This window comes from Periplaneta americana, chromosome 12, assembly GCF_040183065.1.
Source record: "Periplaneta americana isolate PAMFEO1 chromosome 12, P.americana_PAMFEO1_priV1, whole genome shotgun sequence".
Lineage (NCBI taxonomy): Eukaryota > Metazoa > Arthropoda > Insecta > Blattodea > Blattidae > Periplaneta > Periplaneta americana.
The window spans coordinates 133,047,079-133,075,027 of NC_091128.1; the positions used below are offsets into that span (position 1 = coordinate 133,047,079).

General features: G+C 34.9%; 1 protein-coding gene across 4 annotated transcripts in view; it reads right to left on the minus strand.

Annotated features, from left to right (window-relative positions):
- Positions 1-27,949, minus strand: part of LOC138710896 (adenylate cyclase type 3-like) — a 780,256-nt gene that overhangs the window by 297,178 nt on the left and 455,129 nt on the right. For all 4 annotated transcript variants that reach the window (XM_069842085.1, XM_069842087.1, XM_069842086.1 and 1 more), the window contains exon 5: positions 11,353-11,480. In XM_069842085.1, coding sequence (XP_069698186.1) covers positions 11,353-11,480 — 128 coding nt within the window. The remainder of the gene's footprint in view (positions 1-11,352; positions 11,481-27,949) is intronic.

Genomic DNA, 27,949 nt, shown 5'->3' on the forward strand with positions numbered 1-27,949 from the left:
TCGTTCCTTCAGACGCACCCATGAAAGTAACTGGAGGGAAGGTGTTATATGGTTAAATTTACGAGTATTGCAGATGAATCGTATGCACACATTATGAACACGTTGTAGTCTCTCAGCTAAGAGCGAACTTACATTAGTTAGCAAGGAATCGCAATAATCAAAATGGGGCATTACAAGCGTCTGAATAAGATTCTTTTTTAGACTAAGTGGTAGAAATTCTTTCATATGGAACAAGGAGTGAAGTTGAGAAAATATTTTTTTACAAATGTGTGTTACTTGAGTGTTCCAATTTATTTATTTATTTATTTATTATTTTGCTAATAATTGTAACATAAATTATAAAATATACAGAGAAACTTTAGCTCGCCCCTGAAAGAGTAGAACTCGTGCTCAGGGGCGGATTCCTGAATTGAAATTAATAATTATACAATACAATTATAATTAATAATTATACAATACAATTTGCAATTATAGTATATAAATTTAAATTTACAATTTTTCAATTTTTATAAAATCCATACATAACTTTTTAAATTTAATACTAGAACTATTAGAATTGACAAGATTAGGATATTTAAATATAAATTTGTTATATATTATTGGCCCTAAATTACTATTATGATTAAATACTGTAACAGAGTTGCATTTTGGTTCAAACAATCTTAAAGAATTCATACCTTTTGTTTCATAACTATGAGAATACAATTCAAAATTATTTCGATTTTTATGTATGAATTTTATTAATACAATATAATAAATTTGTCTTGCGTTAAGTACCTTAAAGTCTAGAAACAAATTTTGAGATGGAAAATCAATAGGTTTAGGAAGACATATTTTAATTATTTTCTTCTGTAATAAATAAAGTGGATTAAAATTGGATTTAAATGAGCTACCCCATCCTATAATTCCATACATAATTACCGATTGAAATAAAGTTAAATATATTTTACGTAATAAACGTATTGACAAGTAATTCCTCAATAAAACAAGATAATATACTATTTTACGTAATTTATTACAAAGGAAATTAATAATAATAATAAAATTAATAATAATTAATAATTAATAATAATTATTATTATTATAACAATAATAATAATAATAATAATTTAGATCGCTATCCATAAAAATGCCAAGATTTTTAACTGTTTCACTGTATTTAATAATAATCCCATTCAATATTATATGTGGTATAGTACTACTATCAAGAGTGCTTCGTAGACGATTATGTCCCATTACGATTGCTTGCGATGCTAAGCAGTAGATGATTATAGCATGGAAATTTGGTAGTAATGATAATAGATATATAGAGTGTTTAAAAATTCAATCTTTAAAGTTATAGGGCTGATTTTTAATTGCTTTAATTTACAACACTCTATCAGCTTCTATGGCTTTCTAACATCAGAGTGGTATGAAGGTGATGATGGCAACCAAATGAGTCCAGAGTCCATCGCTGAATGTTACCCAGAATTTTTTCTTACTGGGTTGAGGAAAAACCCCGGAAAAACCTCAACCAGTTAAATTGTCCCAACCAGGATTTCAACACAAACCCGCTCGTTTCACGGTAAGACATGCTAACCGTTACAGCGGTGGAGTTCTGGGATTGATTGAGAAAACCAAAACAAATATTTTTTGTTAAATAGCCATGGAACGGAAACCCAAATTGAGTACTGAGCATGCGCATGCCAAATACGAGAATTGAGGAGACAAAACATACGATTCTGTTTACAATTCATGACATTATATACTGAATTGAAGTCTACGTTGTGATTTCATAGCCTTAGACATCACGTATTCATTAACAGTCTTACTAATAAACCGTGTATAGTTTTTATACGAGACTTATGCAGAGTTGAGACAGAAAACGTTACTAATAAACCGTGAATAAGCTATGGACGTATAACCAGGCTGTAACTATACAAAGGGAATTGCTTTGCAGTAGTTATATACACGAAACCCCTTGTTTAAGCGTTGCATATAGGGAAAAAATGGCCGCCCCTCTAACAGCTGTTCGTATCGACTGTCATTTTATGATGATGGTTACCTTGTAACCACAGAAGAACAAACCAAAGATCATAGAATTATTAGAATAATATTGCTGTAGCTTGTACTCTTTGACCAAAATGTAGTGTGGTTATCGATTAGAGCCAGTTGTACTATCGATATTTAACACGCCACACGAGAGCGCTCTACCGGATGCAGTAGAGAACCTCAGATATTCTATTACCTTTCGTAACGAAGTAATGACGAAACTATGACGTAGCTGTGCAACAGTTATACTGTTATACACGACGTATGTAGTGATTATTAGTAAGGAATTTACACACGACTTATAAACGAGCTACTCATTGTATACGTATAAGACAGTTAAACGTCTGTATATAGAGTTTTTATTAGTAAGGCCGTAAGTAAACAGTGTGTAGCATTAGTAACTCAGTCACGGTTGAGTATTAACTTCGAGAGTTACACGTGGAGAGAACTTAGGAATCCGCCACATTGATGGTAGCGGTTCAATTTGTAGAGCCAGTCCATTAAGTAATAATCAACACTTTCGACAATTGGTGGATCGGTCAGAGAGGATCTGTAAATTGTCCTGCAAGATATCCGGACCTCTCCTCATTAGATTTTTTTCTGTGGTGTTACATGGCAACCAAGGTGTACTTTTCCCTGCTAACTCGGAGATGGAACTTGTAGGAATTCATGCAGCAGCCACAGTCATTCAGGACACAGCTTACATTTTCCAGCTTATTACGTAGCTTCTGGTTGTGCAATGACGTTTATGGTGGTCACTATGAGCATTTATTTTAATTAACAGAACATTGAATTAACACAAGAAAGGTAATACCAGTATTTTTAATCTTTGTATTGCACAAGGAGTTTTTCCTGAATAATTAAAATTTAATGTGCTATGGGAATTCCTCTATATAAATCTGAGGACTTGGGAACATGTTTTTAAAAAAGCAAATATTGGCTTAACTTCAATTAAAAATAGTTAGATTTTATTCTGCTAGCACTCAAAATAGATAAAACAAATTGCATTGCCTTTGCTTTAAATAAAATAGGCCTCCCTGCAATGGAAAACAACTATAATTTAAAAATTCATAGCAGTAATTATACAAAGGACTATAATAATATGACAAAGCTTTGAACACTATACTGTTTGCGGACGACCAAGTAATATTAAACAACACAGAAGATGATTTAAAATTGCTATATTTAAATTAACTCAAATAGCTAACGAGTATGATATGAGAATTTTGGAACAAAAGCAAAAGTTATGGCTTTTGAAGGGACAACACTTGAGATGCAAAATAGTGATTAACGGAAAAATAATAGAACAAGTAAATAACTTTAACTATTTGGGATGCAATGTATCCTTCTGCCAACAAAATTATATCAATATAAAAATAAATAGACTCTATAAAATGTGTGGAACAATAAGAAGAACATAAAAAATAAAACATTAAGAACCACTCAACTAAAATTTTACAAAACAATGACAGTACCTATGTTAACGTACGCCTGTGAGAACTGGACATTTAATAGATCAGACAGAAGAAAAATAGAGACAGCTGAAATGAAGTTCTTGCGTTCCGTAGCGGGTTATACACTTTTAGACAAACAACATAATGAAGACATAAGAACACAATTAAATATATACAACGTAAATTACAGAATAAAACAAATAATAACTAACTGGTTAGAACACATTGAAAGGATGCCACATAATAGATTTCCACAGCTGATACTTCAATATCTACCTAAAGGCAAAAGGAAAGTAGGACGTCCAATTACAAGACGGAAAGATACAATCTATTGATGTGGAAACATGTCAAAGGCCTAATTCCATGAGGAAGAAGAAGAAGACTATAATAATGGCAATTGTCTACGCTACACCCATCAACTCATGTTACATACATATTTGGGTATCTTCATCGATCAAAACATAAAATAGAATTTTCGTATTAACTACTAATGTCTTAAATTACGTAAAACTCTATACAAATTTATTCAATTACGTCGCTTTATATCAGTAAAACTATTGAGAACAATATGTTTAGCGTTTGTTCAGTCTATAATACAGTATGGAATTTTGGGATGGGGTAGATTATCACAGACTACCTTTCTGTCATTAATATTAGGCTTATTACATAAAATAATTATGAAAATGTGTTTAAAAAGAAAACCTCATTATCCTACTCATCTTATATCTAAAGAATTAAAGTTTTAAGTGTCAAATATATAAGTATAGGACTACTATTTTATATTTTTACCATAAACATCAAATTAAATTTATAACTTTCGATCATGGCCACTATGCAAAAACACTTGTTATGTCTCAGAGGAAGAACAATTTTTTGTATACATCTGAAGTCTGACTAGTATAATATGTAGCTAATCGGCGATTTATACATTGGAGGGAACAGGAACTGGTCACCCTATCTCATTATCTCCTGGCTTAGTTGCCTCACGGTCGAGGAAAGTTGCCAGTTACTTGGTTGAGGTTTTTTCATGAGAAAATGCTGGGTAACTATCGGTGCTGGACCTCGGTCTCATTTCACCAGCATTATCACCTTCATCTCATTCAGACGCTAAATAACGTAAGATCTTGATAAAGCATCGTAAAATAACCTACTATCTTAGTTGTCTAATGAGATCTGTCTTCGGACACTTGACTAAACAAACACAAGCAAATTAATTAACTTGCTAAAAGTATATAAATTGGGATGAATTAGGACTGGAGTCTAGACAATTTCACATGTATGTATTTAGGACAATAAAATGGATCCATATTTTCACAATCAAATTGCGATGTAGGCAAGAAATGGCCTGTCAATCTTTTTCTGGAACGCTCTCTTAGAGAGAGTTTTCGTTTATGTAGTTCCGTAAATATATGATACGAGAAAACGAACTTTACTTTCTTTCTGAAGGATTATTGTCGCCTCAAACTCCCACTATCCTCCTCCAGGTTTTACTGCATGAACTCGAATCCAGTGAGAAGCATGGTTACTTTTACACAATCGTATGTTTGCAGATATATAAGGAAGCATATTTCATGTATGAGCGACTGCAACACAAATATCCTGAACTTGTTTTAGCAGCCCACGTATATAAAGAGTGTTTAAAAATACGGGGCATAATTTCAGGTATATATTTCCTACATGTAGACAATCAAAGTAGTTCATTACAACATGTGTCCGGAAATGCTTTATTTCCGAGTTATGGCCTTCACAACATTGAAATTCACAGGAAAGTTTTTCTTTCCGCAGGTCGTTGCCGTCAAAGGAAACATTAAGAGGGCACTCTGACAGTTCATTCCGAGGCGAAGGTTACATTCAGTGTTGTGTAGGCTGTGCGACATGTATTCAAATCAAGAGCTGGCAGAGATACACTTCATGTACGGTAAGGCGGACGGCAATGCTGCGCTGGCTCGTCGTTTGTACCTGGAGAGGTACCCACAGCGACAATGTCCAGATCGGAAGACATTTGTACGTCTCCATTACCGTCTGTGCGTGTATGGAAAATTTAACTCTCCTGGTTTGGGAAGGGGACGACCAAGATCTACAACTCCAGAAGTACAGGAGGAGATTCTGGAGGCTATGAACATGACTCCTTCTATCAGCACACGAAGGGTAGCGTTGCAAGCCATTGTTCCTCATACGACTGTCTGGAGACTGTTGAAAGAGTATCAATTGTATCCTTATCACTTGCAACGTGTACAGGCCCTGTCACCAGCAGATTACCCTGCACGAGTTAGGTTCTGTCAGTGGTTCTTGCAGCAGTGTGGTGTAAATCCGAACTTTCCTGCCTTAGTATTATTTACAGTTCACACGAGATGGCATAACAAATTTCCACAATCAGCATGTATGGGCGTATGAAAACCCACGTGCAACTGTTCCATCTCATCACCAGGTGCGGTTCTCCCTCAACATGTGGGCCGGTATCATTAGTGATCGATTAGTTGGACACCATGTACTTGTAAACAGACTTACGGGGCAGGCGTACACAAACTTCCTGGAAAACACCATACCTCATGTTTTAGAAGACACTCCGCTGATCAATCGTCAACACATTCACTTCTTGCATGATGGCACTCCTGCACACTTCAGTCGTACTGCTCGCCGGTACTTGGATCGAAGGTTTCCTGATCGATGGATAGGTAGAGGTGGCCCAATTTCTTGACCTCCACGCTCACCTGATTTGAAATCTATCGATTTCTACTTGTGGGGCCATTTAAAATCATTGGTTTATTCGTCTCCGGTGCCTGATTTGGAATCCCTTCGGAATCGAATTGTGGCATGTTCTGAGGACATACGCAATACACCTGGAGTTTGGGATCGTGTTCGCAGGCCAATGAGATATCGATGTGAGGTCTGTATTCAGCAGGAGGTGGACATTTTGAACATCTTCTGTAATGACAACGACCTGCGGAAAGAAAAACGTTCCGGTGAATTTCAATGTTGTGAAGGCCATAACTCGGAAATGAAGCATTTCCGGACACATGTTGTAATGAACTATTTTGATTGTCTACATGTGGGAAATACATACCTGAAATTATGCCCCGTATTTTTGAAACACCCTGTATTTCAACAGATGATGCGGGCATGTATGCGGAAATGCACTACGCGGGCTGACAAGCTGGTTGTCTGTTGTCCCTAGAGATGCCAAGTTGTGTCGATTTCTGTCACTGAATATTTCACGTGCTCGTATTCACCAATAGGTAATTGTAATTGGCATTCCGCGGTGTGACTGCTGACATAGTGTCACCCCTACGCTGATTTGTTGGTGGAGAGTAGCGTTTCATTACGCTTTACGTCACAGAACGTTCAAAACATTGCATTACACAGCCACATTCCATTCACTTTTTTTTTATTTTGGTTCTAGATATTAAAATCTAAGGGTCGTATTCATAGACATTCTTAGCACGGGCTACCGGTGGATGATCATTGAACTAACATTTTTTGTATTCATAAACCAGTGTTAGCGATATGATATGATATGATATGATATGATATGATATGATATGATATGATATGATATATGATACGATACGATATGATATGATATGATATGATATGATATTATATTATATTATATATGATATGATATGACATGATATGACATATAATATGATGTGATATGATATGATATGACATGATATGATATGATATATGATACGATATGATATGATATGACATGATATATGACATAAAATATGATATGATATATGATATGATATGACATGATATGTGACATATGATATGATATGATATGATATGATATGATATGATATGATATGATATGATATGATATGATATGATATGATATGACATGATATATGACATGATATGATATGATATGATGATATTATATGATATGATATGATATGATATATGATATATGACATGATATGATATGATATATGATATGATATGATATGATATATGATATGATATGATATGACATATGACATATGATATGATATATGATATGATATGATATGATATGATATGATATGATATGATGATATATGGCATGATATGATATGATATGATGATAATATATTATATGATATGATATATGATGATGTGATATGATATGATATATGATATGATATGACATGATATGACATGATATATGACATAATATGATATGATATGACATGATATGATATATGATATAACATGATATGACATGATAAAATATGACATATGATATGATATCATGATATATGACATGATATGATATGATATGATATGATATGATATGATATGATATGATATGATATGATATGATATGATATGAATCCTGTACAAGTAACTAGTCGATAGCCGGGGCTAGTTTAGCACGCTCGTAGCACAGGCTAGCGAAATGTCTATGAATAGCACCCTAACTTTTTAAATTTCTTTTATTTAATGAAAGTTGGTAGAGCTTCTCGCGATAAAAAATACAGAGTGATCCTACACTGTGACAGTTAAGAAAATATTAATTTTAATATATAACCTAAAATTTATAATTTCAAACAAAAAATTTCATAAATTTGTTTCTCGCTTTTACTTTCTTTTCAGTATAAAAATCGTTTTATATGAAACATTTCATAGACTGTTATGGGAAAGCCATTGATGGAAGTCCCAAAAATATTCAGTCAATTTAAGACAGCAGCGTATTATTGTAATAAATGATTGAAAGGATTTTAGTTTTGCCGCTTAAGTGCGTTGAAATTTGATCCGAACAAATGTAACATTGAAAAATTCCTTAGCAGAACGAAAAGTTACATTTGTTCAGATGAAATTTATGCACATTTAAAGGCCAAAACTAAAATTCTTTCAATCATTTATCAAAATAATGCACTGTTCTCTTAAATTTACAGCATATTGCAAATTCAATCAACAGCTTTTCCAAAACATACTATGAAAATATGTTTCATATAAAACAGTTTTTATACATGAAAGGGAGCAAAAACAAGAAAAAAAAGGATTAAACTTTTTTCTTTGAAGTATCTCAAAGAATAACACCCTAAAATTAATGGCATTATTTACGGTTCACTCTATATATAACTGGAGTTATTTTATACTCTCAACAATTACGTTTTAAAATGTCATATATCAGAACAAATACTTCACTGTTTTTACCAAATTGTGAAATTGAGGGGTTGGGTGCAAGAAAGGCACTTCTCTCAAATGCAAGTTTTGAGAAAATTAATGTTGAAAATTCAAACCGTAATAATGTTACCTATGCACGCCTTTACATTTTGGGTACTCCTGACCTCTATGGTCATAGTATTGAACTACAACTTGGTGATCATATGTAAACAGATCAAGGAACACAATAAAGCGTTTTACTCAAAAAGGGCACATCCTCTAAGATGCCCTTCTTGCACCCAGGACCTCAATTGTAATTAAAATTTGTGGCATGGTTTTGCGGTACTGATATCTTAATTGTGGGAAATATATATACCCTCCTTCATAATTCTGTCGTTAAGTTGAAAAAACTTCTGTAAATTAATTACACATATTTTAGCTAACATGAAAAACGGCATAATAACGCTTGAAACCTTTTGAAACTTCTACAAAACAATTAGGTTGATGTATAAATTCGTAGCGTTATGTAGTAAATACAAAATTATATATTTATGTAAACGAAATACATAAACCAATTAATAATAGCCTATCTACATCCTTCTGAAATGTTTATGATCGACTTCTAAATTTCTGGCAATTTTCAATTTCACGTCGGTGGAATCCTGTGGTTTGGAGCTGAAGAAATAGTCACGCCAAATTTAGAACAGTAGCTTCGGTATTAAAGGAGATGCCACGGAGATTGTTGGATGGAGAACAGACACGATGAAAATCTGATAAGCAAGATCGGTAAGTAGGATGAATGTGCAATGACCTCCCAACTGAGCTCTTGGATTAACATTTTTGTATCGTTAGCAGTATGCGGACGGAAATTATCACACTACACAATCATTTGATGCAGTCTTCCCAGATATTTTTCTTGAATAACGGCCTCAAGATGACGAATTTTAGTGGTAATAAATCTCAGCAGTGATCGTTAAATTCTTCAATCACAGTAAATGTCGCCTTCTTTGTCCCACCAGATGCACACTTACGTGGACGGACACAAGATTCTGCACTGGGAGTTGTTTTCTTGTTATAGTTCCGTCGCTCTAATTTCCGGCAGCCAATCACGTTGCAGATCGGCTACATTTAAACATGTGCGTCTTGTAATTCACTGATGATGACGTCATACATTTCCTAAGGCTCGATAAATACTTAATATAATCGGCCGCCATTTTGGCTCTTTCAGTGGCATTCGCAGAAAGCACACGAGGACGTTATTTGCCGCTCAATTATTTACTCAATTACAGTGCGTTTGATTTATTATCATAGGAGCTGCGACATGGTAATGTTTAACGGTTTGGCAAATAGATCCCTCGTCTGGTAGCTCGGCAACGAAATAACAAAAATGGCGAACGATACTACCTACCTAGGCCCGATTGTATAAACCATTAATCTTAGATCAGAGGTTAAATTGATCCTTGTTTCAGCTGAACTTGGAATTTTGTGTTGTATAAAGTCTAATCTGAGATTAATTTGTCTCAAACTAAAGTCAACTTTGACTGAAGAAATTTCTCCGATTAAGTTAGATGATCCAAGTTCAGTTATTTCTTTTCTGCTTGAAATATACGAGTGACAGATTGTGCAAATAAAATATCCATTATTTTTAATATTAATAGATATGTTAGGTACATTTATACATATTTCTTTCAATTTCTTGCCTTAATACACAAACAATCTTATATTTTATAAGGCTCTATCGTGTTCAGCAGTATAAAATAACATAACCTATAATTATATTATGTTTATAACAATCATTAATTATTAATGGATATGATAGGTACATTCATAAATGTTCAGTTGATTGTATTACTAAACGAAAATTGTCGTTTTATAAAGCTTTATTATGTTTAGCAGTATCAAACACCATAACATGATAACAACTTGGAGAACAGTCAACCTTCTTCTTATTGTCCGCCATTATTTACATTACAAAAAAAAACTGTCTCCAACAGAGTGTAATACGGAAAGTCGCCAAAAAGTAGTTGTAAAGTCGCTAGATTTCTCATTATCAACAAAGAAAGATTAAATTTTGTCACCATGGGGTGCTAAAAAGGTCACTAAATCCCTATTTAAGCAATATAAAAGTTAAAAGAAGAGTTAAAATCGCTAGATTGGCAACACTGAACAAACCTGTATAACATGGTCCGCGCATCACGTATTTCACCTGTTTATGCGATGTTGCCAAATCCTTTTTACGTGAACTTAGATTGCATTTGAACCAAGGTAATTTGATCGCAGAAAAGTTTTATACAATAGAAGAAGTGTCTGAACTCGGTTTACTTTTCGATCTTCGATCAAAGTTGATCTTTAGTGAGGGAGTTTTATACAATTGGGCCTAGACTTTATAGAGCCTTCACTTCCTAAGACGTAAACAAAGAGGAGGAGCCACGCCGGGAATAACAGCGTCGCGACTATAGTTCTTTACTACGAGTAAATCATAGACGAATCTGAGATTTAAGAAATGAAATTGGTATACAAAATTCTTAGAAATTTTGCAAAAACAAATGAACAGAGTAAGATTACTGCAAGTGATATTAGAAGTCCGCTCAACTTAGAAAAGAAACATTTGAAGATCGAAAATATATCTCATGGAAGACTTCTACTAATGGGGAAAGAATGAATTGCAGGAAGTTCAACCCTTATAAGCATTGATGGGCAAGTTGAAATTCCAATGAAAGATTTAAAGAACTTCAATGTTCAAAATCCTATGAAGAGTTCATGTACTTACTTTATCGCCTTAACCATGGAGAGTCCCATGTGCACGCACAGTACGGCATGATCGGGTCTTTCTCGTGGAGCTCCACTGATGCAATAGTAACAATCGCCTAAAATCTTGATCCTTAACTGTTGGTATCGCTGCAACAATAGCAGAAAAATGCATGAGCGTACAGAAAATTACAGAATGAAATCGTACAACATATTAAATTCTGGACAGTTGCAATGTATGTGCCGGACCGAAATCAATAATGACGGTATACTATTATTTCTAAAATCATTAGACTCACAGATAACATTTTTTTTCTAGTGAAATCACAAAATTTACAGAAACATTTTATTATACGTTTTTGTTTAGTAATTTATACTCTATCACCGGTATTTTTGGCAGTTTATATCGTTTACACCCTGTATAATTTGTCCGCACTCTCTCTTGTTTCGATTACAAAACCGCGGGACTGTCGAAATAAAATTGAATTCAAACGCAAACTTGCTAGGCACTTGGTCAGTAATTGAGACTCGTTAAAACATGGTTTCTTGTAAATAGTTCTCTTAATCTATCACAAAATATTTCAATATCCGGCAATTTCATCACTATAGAATTTTGTTATTGTAGGTTTAATTTGTAATTCAGTAAATACAAAAATATTCTTTGTTCTTAACTTCAATGATAAAATGTCTAGCTTACATTAATCAGGTAATCTTGTCGTACTTTAAATTTTATTGTAATTGTAATTGTAAATTTAATGTTAATTGTAATTTTATTGTTCATATTATAATTGTAATCCCCTGGTAGAGGGGCAGAGAAGTCCTGACGGCCTTATCTCTACCAGGTTAAATAAATAAATACTAAATAAATACTAATACTAAATTATTTCGTCACTCTCGCCGGTCTGTGTACCATTGTATACCAGCCATATGACCTGAATAACACGTAGCTTCTACGCCAAAAATCTGCGAGTGACAGTTTAGCATGGGTGAAAGTGGCCTGTCTTCCCGACTTATCCCTGGCTGAAGCTGATTCACAATCCAGAAAGCTCTCGATTATTCTGGCAACCTGAGTATCAACAGTGGCCTTTTCTCAACACTGACCGGTTGTTTAAGTAGATTACTATAGACCTTGTGGATTCTACGTTCATTCAACATCAATATGTACTTGAAAGTGGACTTAGACATTCTTAAATATTAAAAAAAAAAATTATCTAGGTACTTCTTGAGCTGCTGAATCTTCTAGACACAGGCACGATATTATTCAATCGCTAGTGATGCCCCATTTTGATTACTGTGGTTCTCTTTTGACAAATACAACTGTCAATTTAGTTGAAAGACTACAACGTGTTCATAATGTGTGTGTCCCCTTCATCTGCAATACTCGTAAATTTGATCATATAACGCCATCTTTTGAAGTTCTTTCTTGAGTCCCCCTAAAGGAACGTAGAATAGCACATTCTTTATCTATTCTGTTTAGAATATTATTCACTTCTACTCCAAAATATCTGAGAACTCGCTTTGAATATCTTACAGCGTTACGGAATCAACATCAGGCCTTATCATCCATTCCTCGTCACCGTGCCTCTTTCTATTCATCCTCTTTCACCGTGTCAGTTTGTCGCCTATGGAACTCCTTACCTCGTGATGTCAGGGATTGCCGAACGGCATCAATTTAAACTAAAAATTAAGAATTACATACTTTTACATGAAATTCATGTGTGAGCGTTAGCCAATTTTTATAGGTTATTCTGTGTGTATGTAAATTGTCATTTAGGCCTATCATAAAGTAGAATTAGGATATGAATTGTAAACAAATTAATTATGTATCGTGTTTATTTAATATCTCATTATATCCCATGTAAGTTTGTTAATGTGCATGAAAATTATTTTTATATTTAAATATGACTTTCCTATTTTTGTCATTGTTTCAATATGAATTTTACTTCTGGTAGTATGGAAGAGAAGGCCTCATGGCCTTAACTCTACCAAAATAAATAAATAAATGAACGAACGAACGAACGAACAAACAAACAAACCAACAAACAAATCAACAAACAAATCAACCAATAAATAAATAAATAGATAAATAAATAAATAAATAAATAAATAAATAAATAAATAAATAAAAATTAAATAAATAAATACATAAATAAGTAAATAAATAAATAAGTAAATAAAAAATAAAGAAATAAAAAATAAATAAATAAATAAAAAATAAATAAATAAAAAATAAATAAAAAATAAATAAAAAATAAAATAAATAAATAAATAAATAAATGAATGAATGAATGAATGAATAAATGAATAAATGAATGAATAAATGAATGAATAAATGAATGAATAAATGAATAAATAAATAAATGAATAAATAAATAAATAACTAAATAACTAAATAAATGAATAAATAAAAAATAAATAAATAAATAAATAACTAAATAAATAAATAAATAACTAAATAAATGAATTAATAAAAAATAAATAAATAAATAAATAAATAAATAAATAAATAAATAAATAAATAAATAACTAAATAAATGAATAAATAAAAAATAAATAAATAAATGAATAAATAAAAAATAAATAAATAAATAACTAAATAAATAAATAAGTAACTAAATAAATGAATAAATAAAAAATAAATAAATTAATTAATTAATAAAAAATAAATAAATAAATAAATAAATCTAGCATTTCCATATAGTCTTTATCCACTAACTGCCTGCCTAACTGACTTCCCCGTGGCCAAATGAACTGCTTGACTGTGTTGTGAGGTGCACGTCGGCATGCATGGTGAGGTAAGCGGCTAAAAGCAACGAAATGAATAACTCCGCCACCTACACGTATATTATTACCCTAAGGAAGTCTCTTCTAACACATTATGATGCACGAACCCTCGAGTTTGCGAGAAGTTGGTCTGGAAGTCTTTAAAATTACACATAAATGAATAGCGAAATTATAGGGCGAATGATTGAATATTTTTCTCATAGGATAAGGTCACTGGCTGAAATGATGACCCCCCCCCCTCCCAACCAGATGACTTGTATTTTCTGGATCACACAAAGACTGAGCTCACTGGTTGGCTTTTCGAGGGCCAAACTCAAAATGGATCTCTCAGATATTTTAAGTATGAGTCATACATCAGTTTAAATGTGTACTCTGTGCGTTTTCAGATATTTTTACATAAGAGCCATAAACCAGTTTAAGTACATGCAATGTACGTTTTCAGATATATTTACACGTGACTCATAAACTAGTTTAAACGTCTATGATTTGTAGGCTACATGTTCGGATATTTTCACATGTGATTCATAAACCAGTTTAAATGCATGCTTTGTAAGCTTTCGGGTATTTTTATACAGAGTGTTTCAGGTATGTGTTCCCCATATGTAGACAATACAAAAAGTTCATTACAACATGTATCCGGAAATGCTTGGTTTCCGAGTTATGGCCTTCAAAACAGTGATATTCACCGGAACGTTTTTCTTCCCGCAGGTAGGTGCCGTTACAGAAGATATTAACAGAGGGCACTCTGACATTTAATTCCGAGGTGAAGGGTACATTGACTGTTGTGTTTGGCGTTATGCTGTGCGACATACACTCAACTCAGGAGCTGGCAGAAGTGCACTTCATGTACGATAAGGCGGACGGAAATGCTGCGCTGGATCGTCGTTTGTACCAGGAGAGGTACCCTGACCGATGGATAGGTAGAGGTGGTCCAATTTCTTGGCCTCCATGCTCACCTGATTTGAAATCTATCGATTTCTACTTGTGGGGCCATTTAAAATCATTGGTGTATTCGTCTCCGGTGCCTGATTTGGAATCCCTTCGGAATCGAATTGTGGCAGGTTGTGAGGAAATACACAATACTCCTGGAATTTGGGATCGTGTTCGCAGGGCCATGAGACATCGATGCGAGGCCTGTATTCAAGCAGGAAGTGGACATTTTGAACATCCGCTGTAAAGATAACTACCTGCGGGAAGAAAAACGTTCCGGTGAATATCACTGTTTTGAAGGCCATTTCCGGACAAATGTTGTAATGAACTTTTTGTATTGTCTACATATGGGCAATACATACCTGAAATTATGCCCTCTATTTTTGAAACACTCTGTATGTTGATCATAAACAAGATCAAATGTATGCTTTTTAAGATTTCAGATACTTTTACCTATGCGTTATGAACCTCTCAAAATTTGTGCTCTGTACGCTTCCAGATATTTTTTACATGGTATGCTTTCGAATATTTTGACATGTGAGTCACAAACCAGTTTAAAAACCAGTACGCCTTCGAATATTTTTACATATGAATTATAAAAAGATGAAATGTATAATCCATACGCTTTCGACAATTTCAATAAATCTTCTTCACAGACCGAAGGTTGGATAATGTGAAAGACTTAGTCATAGATAAGAGCGTTATCTAACTACCTGACGCCAAAGAGGTGTGAATTAAGTCACGGAAAATTCCTGTAGCCTAAGATTCGAAGTGAAAAAGTGATCGTGGAATAAATATTTTCGAGTGGTTCGAATTCCTTCAACATTCTCGTTCCAGAACACTTTTTTTTATTATTCTATTATTATATCACCTTCTTTAAATATTCTCATTGTTAAGAAGGAACCTTACAAACCTAGTAAAAATTTTCATTGTAGTTTTGGACGTGAAGTTTGACTGCGTTTAGAGGTGTCTCATGTATAGTACCTACTTCAAATTAAATAAGTTAATTAAAATGAACAGCAGGAATTGGTTCAAACAGCGATGTTTGCGGAAAGAATCGTAGCGGTCGCGGGATTCAAGGAAACAATAAAATATGATACGTCCTGTAATGTAACATAAAGATACTTAACACTTTTTACTCGTCTATGGAAACCTAAGTTGAGTTCCGTGGGTTTAGAAAATGGAAATTCGTAAGGGGAATTTGATCGTGCTTCAAGTAATGAATTCAGTTCGTCCGTCTGCAATAAAAGCAAGCGCTAAGGTATTGGTTAGAGTCGTGGTAAAGGAAACACTTGGAAAGTTGTTCAAGTGAATTATTCCACGTACTCAAGAAACAAAGAGTTCTTTGAAGAGGCGATGGCTTAATGAAGAGCTGAATCACATTCCGGGTGCAGTATTGATATAATCACTAGCTCTGTTCCTAAGCAAGAGAAATACTCCTTTGAAAGGTCTAAAGAATTTAATTTGCATGACACTTTCAGAGAGGACTTTCAACTTACAATGACTAACACAGTTCTATCTTTTAACATTAAGTCGTCTTAGTTCTCTTTCACCACCACTAATCATCATCATTATTATCTATTCTCAAGGTTTAGAAATGTTGGCCATTGTCTCTAATGCTGTTTGTGTAAACGTAATATAAACTTGTACTTAAATGCAAGATCGACATATTATGAAATGAAATAACTTTGTTTCTAGGATTATTCGTACATGCAGTACTATAACTTGGTAATTGTAATTCTAATTATTTTAGTTCGTTAAGTGATATAGTAGCCTATGTAGTTTTCGTGCATCCAATCTGTTGTCTACCTGTGTTGTGTTTTTTAAAGTAGCCTAAATTTAATTTAAAAAAACTGTAATGAAGTCAGTTTCTGTCAGATGCGTTTCCAATTCGCTGTGGGCTAAAGCAAGGAGATGCACTATCACCTTTACTTTTTAACTTTGCTCCAGAGTATGCAATTAGGAAATTCCAGGATAACAGAGAGGGTTTGGAATTGAACGGGTTACATCAGCTGCTTGTCTTTGCGGATGACGTGAATATGTTAGGAGAAAATCCACAAACGATTAGGGAAAACACGGGAATTTTACTGGAAGCAAGTAAAAAGATAGGTTTGGAAGTAAATCCCGAAAAGACAAAATATATTATTATGTCTCGTGACGGGAATATTGTACGAATGGAAAAATAAAAATTGGAAATTTATCTTTTGAAGAGGTGGAGAAGTTCAAATGTCTTGGAGCAACAGTAACAAATATAAATGATACTCGGGAGGAAATTAAATACAGAATAAATATGAGAAATGCCTGTTATTAATCGGTTGAGAAGCTTTTATCATCCAGTCTGCTGTCAAAAAATCTGAAAGTTAGAATTTATAAAACAGTTATATTACCGGTTGTTCTTTATGGTTAAGGGTGTTTGAGAATAAGATTCTTAGGAAAATATTCGGGGCTAAGAGGGATGAAGTTACAGGAGAATGGAGAAAGTTGCACAACACAGAACTCCACGCATTGTATTCTTCGCCTTACATAATTAGGAACATTAAATCCAGACGTTTGAGATGGGCAAGGCATGCAGCACGTATGGGCGAATCTAGAAATGCATATAGAGTGTTAGTTGGGAGGTAGGAGGGAAAAATACCTTTAGGGAGGCCGAGACGTAGACGGGAAGATAATATTCAAATAGATTTGAGGGAGGTGGGATATGATGATAGAGAATGGATTAATCTTGTCAGGATAGGGACCAATGGCGGGCTTATGTGAGGGCGGCAATAAACCTCCGGGCTCCTTAAAAGCCAATAAGTAAGTAAGTAACTATAATGAATCTTTAAGCATATTAACTAATGTAATAATAATAATAATAATAATAATAATAATAATAATAATAATAATAATAATCTTCATCATCATCATCATCATCATCATCAACCACGGGGATTGGGCCTATTGGCCTGTTCCGTCTTCAAAGTTATGTCGGCTATCCACCTTGTTCTTTGTCTACCTACATTTTTGTGTCTCTTGGTTCATAGTTCAATATTACTTTAGGTAACCGGTCATCACCGATTCTTTTTATATGTTAGTACCAATTATGTTTTTTGTTGTATTTCTTCAGTCATATTAAAAATATTTAGTTTTGTATATATTCTTCTGATGATCAAAATGAGTGAGAACAACAACACTTCGAAGGAATTTCATTTCGTTGGTTTCAATTTTCGTTTTAGTTGCTGGTTTTATAGACCAATTTTCTGAACCATAGGTTAATAGTGGAACAGCTAACGTTTTATAAAATAAATTGTAGTTGTGTTGAAAGTTGTGTTTTATTTTTTAAGGTCCTCGTTGTGAAATACTATTATTAGATAAAATTTTCACAACGAATTGAGAACATTAAGTAACTATAAGGACATTAAAATGTCATGAAAACAAGAAGAATATGTCAGAATAAATAATAGGAAAGTGAGAACGGGCTTAGCTTGGTGGAGACTAGGAATATGGAAATTGAAAAACAGGAGGGGTACCGTAGAGAAGGATATCTGCCCCCTTTGCGGCATGGGAGAAGCCGCGTTTCATATATTATTAGAATGTCAAGAAACAGACAATACAAGGAAAAGGTGGATAAATAATAAATTTTTGAATATGAATAAATATGTAGCATATAAGAAAATATGCAATATAACTAATATAGGAGAGTTAAATAAATTTGGCAAATTTTTAATGATAGTGAAGATGAAATGGGAAGAGGAAGTTAAAAGTAATGGTGTATTAAATTGATCTTGTAGTGTGTATGTGTGTGTGTTTTTTTGTTTTGTTTTTGTTTATTTTCTTTAGTTGTGAGACTTGGCATAGGTGATTAAAATTGTAAAGTAAGGCAGATCGGGGGTAATATAGAATCGTAACAATTCTGTCTTACAGATATATGAGTCGTTCAGAGCAAAAGTGGTGTAAGTCAAAGTTGGGTAATGAGGTTTAAAGTAAACATTCTGTAAAATACAGCGCAAAGTAACAATTAATACCTATGTTCTTCTTGCTATCCACTGACTACTAATAGTTTAAATAAATTGAATATTAATTGCTGCTTTCCGCTGTATTTTGCAGAATGTTTACTTTAACCCTCATTACCAATTTTTGACTTACACTACTTTTGCTCTCAACGGCTCATATGATAGATGAATAAATATATCATGTCATATCATATCATTATTAGATAAGTTTCAATAATAGTATTTCACAACGTATTATTATTATCTTTTTCTTCTGTCTGACAAGAGTTAGGCCACAAGGCCTGTTACGGTCTCACATAAAATTTTCACTCCATCTCTTAGCAGGACGACCCACAGATCTTTGGCCATGTGATACATAATTATAAATTGCCTTTGGGAGTCTACTATTACACACTATTATTATTATTATTATTATTATTATTATTATTATTATTATTATTATACATTGGATATATCTAAACTTGAACACACGTCTGTTGTCTGGCATTCCATTACTTCCACGGCTCGGTTAATTGGGAAATATTCAAAGAAAATTTATTTCCTTCTGTACTTTTAGATTTTTACCCTATTCCTGTGTTTATAATTTTGAGAGTAACTGCAAATATTTTAATTGTTGTAGTCTATGTGCCAGACGTCAAGATCTTGATTTTTTTTCTAAAGTCATTAAGGGTGAAATTGATTGTGAATATTTCTCAAGTAATATCAGTCTTCGTGTTCCTAAAAAAGGATTAAGATTTCCAAAAAAAAATGTTTACACCAGAAATTCAAATTCTAGAAATTCAAATTCTCTTTTTTCGGTCTGCAGAGTATAAAAAATACTAATTTACACGGAAATAATTTATATCCATTTAATTTATAATAGGCCGAGACGTAGGTGGGAGGATAATATTAAAATGGATTTAAGGGATACACGTTTCGTAATCGCCTTTACTACAGTTCCCAGTTTCAACAACTGTTTTAAACTTTAATTAATGATAAATTACTTTAATTAAGGGATTTGGCAATGCTGCTATCGAAATGTAGACACGTGCTTTAACCTAAGATCTGAATACCGCAGGGTATAGAGCGTTTTCTAGAGCGGAGAGTGCAGCAGATAATGAATGTTTACACCTCTTCTCTCCTTGTTAGGGAGAAGGGTAGTTTCTGTGCGTGGGTAAGTGCTATTAAATGTACCGCGATGTTGCAATTACTTTTAGGAACAAAGTCGATATCCCATTAATTAAAAGGAAATGATGCAAAATGGTAAAAGAAAATTCTGTTTCCTTTATCTCAAGGACTTATTCTGTAATTGACAATTAATATTAAAGGTTTATTAATTTGTCCTACAGAATAATCTCTGTAATATTAATTGATAATTAATATTTGAGAAGAAAAATTCGCCCGGTGCTGGTGATCGAACCCGGGTCCTCGGTTCTACGTACCAAGAGCTCTGACCACTGAGCTACGCCGAATTGAATCCACAGAACCGGATCGAACTCTCCTCCTTCAATGTTTCCCTTTCGTCCTGACTCCAAGCTAGGCATATATGTTGACGTTTCATGCCCATGTCAACTGCCATTATACAAGGGGCGCACTCAACTGAGTTACTTATTTGGCCAGGATTCCGCAGTTAAGTGCACAGTAATCTGTACAGAATATGCACTGCTAGCTATGAAAATATTACAGGTTTATTAATTTGTCCTACAGAATAATCGCCGGTGCCGGGGATCGATCCCGGGTCCTTGGTTCTACGTACCAAGCGCTCTGACCACTGAGCTATGCCGAATTCAATCCGCAGCACCGGATCGAACCCTCCTCCTTCAATGTTTCTCTTTTGGCCTGACTCCAAGTTAGGCATATGTGTTGACGTTTTATGTCCAAGTCAACTGCCATTATACAAGGGGCGCACTCAAATGAGTTACTTATTTGGCCGGGATTCCGCAGTTAAGTGCACAGTAATCTGTACAGGATATGCACTGCTATAGTCCCGTCGCTCTAATTGCCGGCATCCAATCGCGTTGCAGATCGGCTACATTTAAACGTGTGCGTCTTGTGATTCGCTGATGAAAATGCTAAGCATTTCCTAAGGTTGGATAAATACTTAATATATCATCGCCCGCCATTTCAGCTCTTTCGTTGGCGTTCGCAGAAAGCACACGAGGACGTTATTTGCCGCTCAATTATTTGCTGAATTTCAGTGTGTTTGATTTATTATCATAGGAGCTACGACATGATAATATTTAACGGTGTGGCAAATAGATCCCTCGTCTGGTAGCTCGGCAACGAAAGAACAAAAATGGCGAACGATACTACCTACTTAGCCTTTATAGAGCCTTGACTTCCTATAACGTAAACAAAGAGGAGGAGTCACACTGGGAATAACAGCGTCGCGACTATAGTTATGAGAATTCTGTAATGTTAGAGTCACTGAACACCTTCCACTGTATATATTCTGAATTTGCCACTCTAACTTGATTCCTGTAGTTTTTTATAACTCTGAATTACTTGTAAACTTCCGGAATAATATAGTTTTGAATGACCGTAGACACATGGCAGTGTCTCTTAGTACAGTCTGCTTTTACGGCTCGTAAATTTTAATTCAGATGCGGCGTGAGGTTATGTTGTCAGGCATTGTTACAGCCTACAGCGCTCACGCCGTTCTTCCCTTGTTAAATTACTGAAGAGTTGTGCTGTTGCAGCAACGCGAAAGCTGTGCAAATAATGATTCTTACCGTGAGTGCAGCAGCTACGAGTTGCGCATGCGCGCGATAAATTAAATGAGCCAGGACAGCAGACAGCTTTCGTTGTCTGGATGCACGTAAAGCGATGGGAAAGCTTTGTTATTTCTCCATGCGGCCTATATTATTTAAACTCTTTGAATTTCCTTCTTATTTCCTTTCGGTGATTGCTTTCAGTTCTTGTTTGAGTCACACACATTCCGTCGGAAATGAAAATATCAACGCCGAAATTGAAATATAATGCCTACATAAGTCATGATTAATGCACTCGACTAACAGCTGTGAGCCACGAGCGGTGCACACATTAGCGGTAATGCTGCGTAATGTGGAGCTGGTTTAAATGTTTGTTCATTATGGCCGATGAACGCCACAAATATAGATTGCAGTTAACTGCGAAACACCTGCTTAGTATCTGCTACTAATAGCTTTTCATTACTACAGTACTCACATATAAATTCTACGCTGTAGCGAATAGAATTACATGTTATGTACATTCAGAAATAACTGTCAAAACTCCAATGGTGAACACGCTATATACTATTTTATATACGAGTACATTTTCCAATTCACTGCGGGCTAAAGCAAGGAGATGCACTATCACCTTTACTCTTTAACTTTGCTCTAGAGTATGCCATTAGGAAAGTCCAGGATAACAGAGAGGGCTTGGAATTGAACGGGTTATATCAGCTGCTTGTCTATGCGGATGACGTGAATATGTTAGGAGAAAATCCACAAACGATTAGGGAAAACACGGGAATTTTACTGGAAGCAAGTAAAGAGATAGGTTGGGAAGTAAATCCCGAAAAGACAAAGTATATGATTATGTCTCGTGACGGGAATATTGTACGAAATGGATATATAAAATTTGGAAATTTAATTTTTCAAGAGGTGGAGAAGTTCAAATATCTTGGAGCAACAGTAACAAATATAAATGACACTCGGGAGGAAATTAAACACAGAATAAATATATGAAATGCCTGTTATTATTCGGTTGAGAAGCTTTTATCATCCAGTCTGCTGTCGAAAAATCTGAAAGTTAGAATTTATAAAACAGTTATATTACCGGTTCTTCCTTATGGTTGTGAAACTTGGACTCTCACTTTGAGAGAGGAACATAGGTTAAGGGTGTTTGAGAATAAGGTGCTTAGGGAAATATTTGGGGCTAAAAGGGATGAAGTTACAGGAGAATGGAGAAAGTTACACAATACAGAACTCACGCATTGTATTCTTCACCTGACATAATTAGGAACATTAAATCCAGACGTTTGAGATGGGCAGGGCATGTAGCACGTATGGGCGAATCCAGAAATGCATATAGAGTGTTAGTTGGGAGGCCGGAGGGAAAAAGACCTTTGGGGAGGCCGAGACGTAGATGGGAAGATAATATTAAAATGGATTTGAGGGATTTGGGATATGACGATAGAGAATGGATTAATCTTGCTCAGGATAGGGACCAATGGCGAGCTTATGTGAGGGCGGCAGTGAACCTCCGGATTCCTTAAAAGCCAGTAAGTAAGTAAGTACATTAACCAGATACTATTATCCTCAGTTAGGGAAGAAATATACCTGACTTCACAGTTACCAGCCTTTGAAGTGATTTATTCGTAACCTCAGCTTATTCACCATCTTATTCGAAATATTCACATCTGAACCGTAATATACACGAGGAAAGGTAAAAAATTTGGGATGTGAATTCTGAAGTCATTCTGGGTCAAAAAGTTCAAATGAATATGGGTCCGTGATCGAACAGTTACGGAGATATGGCTCTTTGATTTCACAAAAACTTTTGGGATTCCATTGTACTAACTCGCATTTAGAGACCGATAAAGGACAAATTTAAAGTTTATATTCACGTATACATACATACCTAATATTCTAGATGTCGGGGTCGATGTTTTCTCACATTTTCAAAGGTACCTCCTTCTGCTTCAATGCACTGTTGCGCCCGGGAGTGAATCGCGCTCATCGCTCGGGAGAGTTGCACGTGGCTGTTCTGTACACGGCGTGCAGTATCCAAAATATGGTCGATTAGCGCCTCTCTCGTTTTCACCTTCCTTTGGTACATCAAGTCTTTCACCCAACCCCCTAGACAGTAAATACTATTCGATATGGTACCCTTCTGTTCGGAAAGCGTCGTTCATATTCAGCGTCGGCACGCAAGGAACTTCCATCGCACAAACCATAAACATACACAATATCGGCGTATTCTGCAATCGAAAATTTATAAGGCATCTTGAAAAACACAACTTAACACTTCTGATAACAGTACCTGTAGAACTACTGTACTGTAAGTAGCTGACTGAACTGCTGTGAACTGATAAGCGATAGTGTATTTGTGTTACGCGCGGGATCTGTGTCATTACATCAGCTAAGGGCGGTTGGACATTTGTAATCCCCCGTCACCGGGTTTGTGAGGTGAATGAACTTATCCACGTCGTTCACAATGCAGATTCCAATGTTATGTCATTCATTGCGATCCGTGACCTTGTCTCACATTTCACGTCAACAGCATATGGTAACGTTTGATTCACATTCGGGCGAGACATTTTACAAAAAAAAAAAAAAAAGCATCTAGCTTAGAGCTGTGCTTACAGCAACATTCAGCCTGCCTGACCTGCTTGGACTGGTGAACAGGCAAGAGCGTATTTAACCCAACAGTAGAAGCAAGTTTATGTGTTGTGTTATGTTGTGAGTCGGGTCTCACGTGAGCTTGCTCCTAGGATAGCAGGCTCTTATCGTGCCTCTTTTTTTTTTTACATGTAGTTAGCTTTCACAGTCGGTACTGGATTCAATAAATATGAAAGTTGTGTCTAAGATAACTATTAACTTTTTATTTTATTGTTAATTTCAAAGCTTATTTCTCGTAAAACTTCAATTATTGAAATAGGTATAAATAAATGCTATTTTTTTTTTCAGAAAAAAAGAAATATATGCAATAGGGCCTGTCCTAACTTTAAGAATCTTTCCCCTTCCACAGTAGAAAATGGTCTCAAGTCTTTCGCGCACATTTCCACACACCTTTCCACTAAAAATTCTTTATCAGTTTTCAAAATATTTTACCCATCTTGAACATTTCTTTCCACTTCACATAATATATGACGCAACATGCCTGAGGTACCTGTTTCACTTTTAAAATCTTTCCATACGTATTGTATTTCGCAGGACACTTTGGTTTTAGTGTTTCTTTTTCATTTACACAAGAGAATTTTTTCCAGACTTCAGATCAATTCCTATGTCCATTAACCAAAACATAGTCTCCGGACTCTAACTTGTCTTGCACTAGTTGAGAATCCATAGAGTACAGTTAAACTACACACAGGCTTCGTAACAACCCATTGGGCTCGCTTGGGTCTTACTATGCTTGGTATGAGAAGGAGCGGGTACTGCCAGGCAAGCTTGCGCTTGTTGACGTGGTCAAGAGCGGAATATCAGACGTATTCTGAATCACACAGGACAGGCAGGCTTGAAAGGGAAAACGCACAGCTCTAATCTAGCTCCGCCATCGTTGGAAAACGTATCTATGTTCATATGAACTTTTTCACTCAAAATGGCCTAAGATATCGTATATTAAATTGTTTACCTTTCCTCGTGAATCACCCTGTATAACATAATTGTTGTAAGTTAACTATCATTTCTTGTGCGATAAACATTCTTCGTTGCATATTTCTATCTAAGAGTTGCTTTTCTGTTAATTTATTCTTGGAACATACACCTTGCGATATCTTGAATTTCTGGTTCACAAGTCATTCCGGTGTTGATGTGCTTAGGGTACCGGGAACGTTCTATCTTAACATTTTAAGCAATCCTAATGAATGAACTACTAGGTGAACAGTATAGAGCAGAACAGGTTTCACGGCCGGCCGGTTATGCGCGCGGAGGTGGGGGACTCAAGGCCGCGCGAGGCCGTGAAACCTGTTCTGCTCTATACTGTTCACGCAGTATTAGTTCATGCTACTTTGATGCTGTCATGTTAATTTCTTTTATTTGTGATAAACGAGTAAAAAGTTGGACATAAATATGAATCGCCCTGTATATATACCCAGTATGATCTAAATGCTATAAATAATTTTAAGTTTCACTCTAACCATATGGGCGTTTAAAATATGCTCATACGTCTTTAAAGATGCTCACAAATGTTTGCCCTTTTGAATGTGAGTTCAATTTTCATATTTCAGTTCACAAAAAAAAAAAAAAAAATCCCATAGCTTAGGTAGTTCATATAGGGTCCAGTTACCTTAATAATTGAGCGTATTCCGAATCTCAGCGCTGAGCAATCTGATGGCATCACGGTGTTCCGAATTTCACCGATGGCGTCACTGTTGCTCCACTGGTGTCGCACCAGTACCATCAGCTTGCAGAGATGGTGGCAGTCTCCATCAGCCGCCATCAGTGAATCTGATTGGTTCTTGTATAGGGCGGGAATTAGCAGACGAATGACATCGTGCACTGTTGTGTCATGGCAGTGTGTTCTGCTTTAGTTCTGCTGTATTGTTTGTAATGAGCACAACGTAAAAACAATATGTTAATGGCTTATGAGCGAACATGTCAACGGACCAGTTATTACTACTGGTTCAAGAAATAAATTGCTTATGGTCTCTTTTCTTTGAACGCGATGGCAGTACGGAAATTTTGCAAAATCTTGCTAGCGTAGCACAGACAACAACTTATACAGTCGCCATGACAGCCATCGATCCTTCCAGCAGTTTTGTTCCTATTTCGCTGCAGCGTGACGTCATTGTTGTCCATCGGTCCGGTGAGATTCGGAATACGCTGATTGGCACTTCTGTGGCTGTTCTCTGTCTTTATTTTTTCATACATTTTTGCACAGCCTATGATTGCACAAACTATCATGCTCTGTTTTCTTTCCTAACCTTACAAACATATATTTACTGTACCACATTATTTGGTACCTGCTGTTCAGAATAATTGGTACCAACATGTTCACAAAACTTAGCATTAAGAAACAGTTGAAATAGCTAACACAAGAAATCAATTACACAAAAAAAATTTCGAATGAACCAACAGAACGCCGAGATAACAACTCAGATCAAACAGGTTTTATGAACGTATTGTTACCGCTTTACAGATGATAATGATGACAGTGCCGACAATGATAACGAGATTACGGTGGTGTGTACTTCTGTCACACAATAAAGACTATTTATTACAGGCTAAACTTATGCTCAGAATAAACCTATTTCCTTCACCCTACTCACGGTCTTTTGAAGAATTTCCATTTTTTCCTATTCAGCTAATCCGAACCTTAAAAAAACTGGTGAAAATTTTCATCTTTTTACTGCAGTACATTCTTTGAAATTACATCTTTCCAGTGGTATACGAAACATTTACACCACTAACTTCTAAAGGGCTAAAAATTTTGTAGCAATCCGTCACATGCAGCAGAGATGCACCAAAAATTTAAAAGGCCATCTTCAGAAACAATTTTCATTTTTGGTTTTTACTGCATTATATTCTCTGAAATTTCTTCCTTCCAAGGATATTTGAATCATATACACTATTCACTTCTAAAGAGATACAACATAAATGTTTTGTAACACACTGCCATATACAGCTTAGATTATACCAAAATTATGAAAGTAATGTCCCGAAGTTCATGTTTTGTACAGTAATCTCACTAGGGGTTTTGATTTATCTACAGAAAATCTAAACTCGATTGAGATTTAATTTACTATTACAAGATTAGTAGAAAGTATATAAAGATTATAAGAAATTAAGTACTCTAATGCAAAATATTAATTGACTTTGAAATACTAAACTGTTTTGAAAATTTATTATTGCACCATATAATTATTACAAATATTCCGCTAGATGGCAGTAGTGTGTTATGATCGCTCTTCTCTTGTTAACAGTTGTGCCAACTATACAATCTTCATTGAGCTCTGTGGACGATTACAAGTCAAGAAGGCATTGTTGATTCAGTTTCATTTTTATTAAAACAGTTGCATTCCATTTCAATTATCAACATATATTCAACAATCTCTAGTACGTTACTATCCATAATCTCATACAGCAGAACCTATAACATAACCTAAATAATATAAATAAAATAATGATAGAAAAGTTTTAATTAAGGATGATGAAATAAACATGAACACTTTGAAAGGTACAATGATTGAAAGTGCAATGTTGGCGAACAAAGAAACAAAATAATGCTAGTGAACGATAAAAAAACAAA